This window comes from Cucumis sativus, chromosome 4 (assembly GCF_000004075.3).
Source record: "Cucumis sativus cultivar 9930 chromosome 4, Cucumber_9930_V3, whole genome shotgun sequence".
Classification (NCBI taxonomy): Eukaryota; Viridiplantae; Streptophyta; class Magnoliopsida; order Cucurbitales; family Cucurbitaceae; genus Cucumis; species Cucumis sativus.
The window spans coordinates 25,742,680-25,745,641 of NC_026658.2; the positions used below are offsets into that span (position 1 = coordinate 25,742,680).

Here is a 2,962-nt window from a genome sequence, read left to right on the forward strand (position 1 = left end):
ACTATGTTGCAAATATTGGTCTATCATTGATATATCATATGAAATCTATCAGCGATACAAGTTTATTAGTGATCGTTTTGCTATATTTGCAACTTTTTTAAAATGTTATTATATCTTTAATTATTATTGCTAAAATAGTCATCTATTGCAATTTTCTTTTAAAATTTGTTTCTCGTATATTTTGATTATTTTTTATCATGTATGAACAAAATTGTCATATATTTTGATTGAATTATAAATGATTCATTAAGTGCATACTAGTTTCATTACTGTTATGGATCTCTCCATATTATAATTGATTTATTACATATTACATATACATATTTACAGCAACACGTAAGTTGTGACACATATAGTTCTATTATTTTTTTTTAGGTGAAAACATGCTTTTTGCAATACTGTTATTTACTGCTTACTATTTTAAATATGTTATGTAATGTTTACCAATATATACACCTGCATATTTATAATACTATGTATAGTGACACATATAGTTATGTAATATTACCAATATACACCAGCATATTTTACTCGTCCGTTTCGTAATAAACCATAATTTATTCGCATGAAAACTCTAGATACTGATTTTGTTCGGTTTTTTACTCACAACAATATAATCGGCTCAATCTACTGAATATACCTATTGTATTTCATATACGAATAGGAACATAAACTTTTACTTACCGAAAATATTCATAAAACATAATCTAAATCTTTTTTTTTTTTTTTGTCTATAAAAATATATCAAATTCAAATACTGGTATTGATTATTGAATCCAGCCTAGCTATCTTAGTTTTGTAAATTACAAAGTGATTATTTTCCTTTTTCTGTTGCACTAAATTACAAAGTGCTAATAATTATATAGAAATATATATATTTGTATAATTGGGATTGTTTAATACTTATTGGTAAAAATAAAACTGTTTCTTATTATTTACAAATAAAAAATAAAAAACAAAAATAAAAGCTCGCACCAAAAATGCAATTTTCCCTCCGAAAGGCAATTTATGTTTTAAAACAAAAGGCAGTTAAATTAAAACTTAAAACACAAAGCCAATTTTCACCGGCTATCGTCACCGTTTAATCACAAAAATTCATCGCCGTTAAATTGGCTGTGACGTCCGTCGGTGTTAGGGACACAATCACCTTGCCACGTCCAAACGATGTCCTTCAGAGCCGGCCGAACGTCTTCCTCACAAAACTTCGAATATTCCAGAGTATCACCGGACGACTTTGAGAATTCTACTATGGCGACTTCCGGTGCTATTTCGAACACCTCCGCCGTCACAGACAGCTTTCCTTTTCTTCCTTCCGATGGACCCTGTAGTCGGAGCTTGAAATCTTTCGCTTCCGATACCTTGAAGCTTAGTTTCTTCGCCACCGTCTCGATCTTTTCCATGATTGTTGATACCGAGCATCTCGATGTGAACATGGATCCTGTCTTCCTTTTGTTCTCGAATAAACTCGATAGATCGAATCCGGACGACATCGACGATATTAATTCGAACGCATTGAAGAATTTTGGCGTCGATAGTTTTGGACTTTCGAAATCGGAATCCTCTGTTTTCGCTGCGATTGTTTCTTTCATCGTGAACGAGAGGGATCTTGAGAAATCTCTTCGGAACCAAGGAACTCGCGTGATTGCTCCGATTGTGATTCGTCTACCTGGATCTACGACGAGGATTTTTGAAATCAAACGCTTCGATTCAGCCGAGAACCACGGCGGACATTCGAATTCGGCTTTGAAAACCTTCTTATACATAGTCATGATGTTCTCATCCTGAAATGGAAGGAATCCTGCTAACAAAACATACAAAATCACACCACAAGACCAGATATCGGCTTTTGCTCCATCGTATCCCTTTCTTCGTAGTACTTCCGGTGCGACGTAGGCCGGAGTACCGCACTGCGTGTGGAGAAGACCGTCGTTACGAAGCTGTTCCGGTAAAGCGGAGAGTCCAAAGTCGGAAATCTTGAGATCTTCGTTCTCATCCAGCAAAAGATTCTCCGGCTTCAAATCGCGGTGAGAGACTCCACGACTATGACAGTAATCGACTGCGCTGATTAACTGCTGGAAATACTTCCGAGCCACGTCTTCTTTGAGTTTTCCTCTAGCGACTTTAGCAAAAAGCTCACCACCACGAACATAATCCATAACGAAGAAGATCTTCGTCTTCGTCGCCATTACTTCCTTCAACTCAACGATGTTCGGATGACGAACAAGACGCATAACGGAGATCTCACGCTTGATCTGCTCCATCATCCCTTCCTTCTTAACCTGATCCTTATTCAAAACCTTGATCGCAACGCTTTCACCAGACTCCAATTCTTTTCCATAATAAACCTTAGCAAAAGTCCCCTTCCCAAGCAACCTCCCAATCTCATATTTACCAAACAGAACATTCCTCTCCTCCATTAAAGCAGAGAATCCACAAACACACACACACACACACACACAATTTTAGAAGCAGCGAGACCAATTCAGAAGTTGGCTAAGAAATTCACTTACATTCGCGACGGAATCCATGAAAGCACGGCGTAGATAGTGATTCCAACGGATTCCATCCGCGAGAATCAGAGATAGTGAGTGAAATTATAAGAATGAAAGCTGGAGAATGGGAAAGATAGTTGACTGAAAGAAAAGAAAAAAGAGAAGAAAGAAAAAGTTGAAAACTAGGAGCGGCCGCGATTTCTGGCGCTTTTCAGGAGCACACGGAAAAGATCCGTTACAATGGGTTTTATATGTGGAGGTGAAGAGAAGACCCACTCATAAACTGCTATTCCCTTCCCACCCCCAAATTTCTCATTGTCCCCACACTTCCCTTTTACTCTTCTGTCTTATTAGCTTAGGGCTAATACGTCGTTTCCCTTTAAAATTCACAATCTACCATTGGTGTCAAAAGAAAATTTGGACATGTTGAAATTGATGCACTAAAAATCAACCTTGGTAAATTGAGATTT

General features: G+C 37.0%; 1 protein-coding gene across 1 annotated transcript; it reads right to left on the reverse strand.

The window, feature by feature from the left end:
- Positions 1–877: 877 nt before the first annotated feature.
- On the reverse strand, positions 878–2,730 carry LOC101213773 (CBL-interacting serine/threonine-protein kinase 5). Its single transcript, XM_004145456.3, has one exon. It carries the CDS (start codon positions 2,415–2,417, stop codon positions 1,086–1,088), a length of 1,332 nt encoding a protein of 443 aa, XP_004145504.1. The 5' UTR covers positions 2,418–2,730; the 3' UTR covers positions 878–1,085.
- Positions 2,731–2,962: the final 232 nt, after the last annotated feature.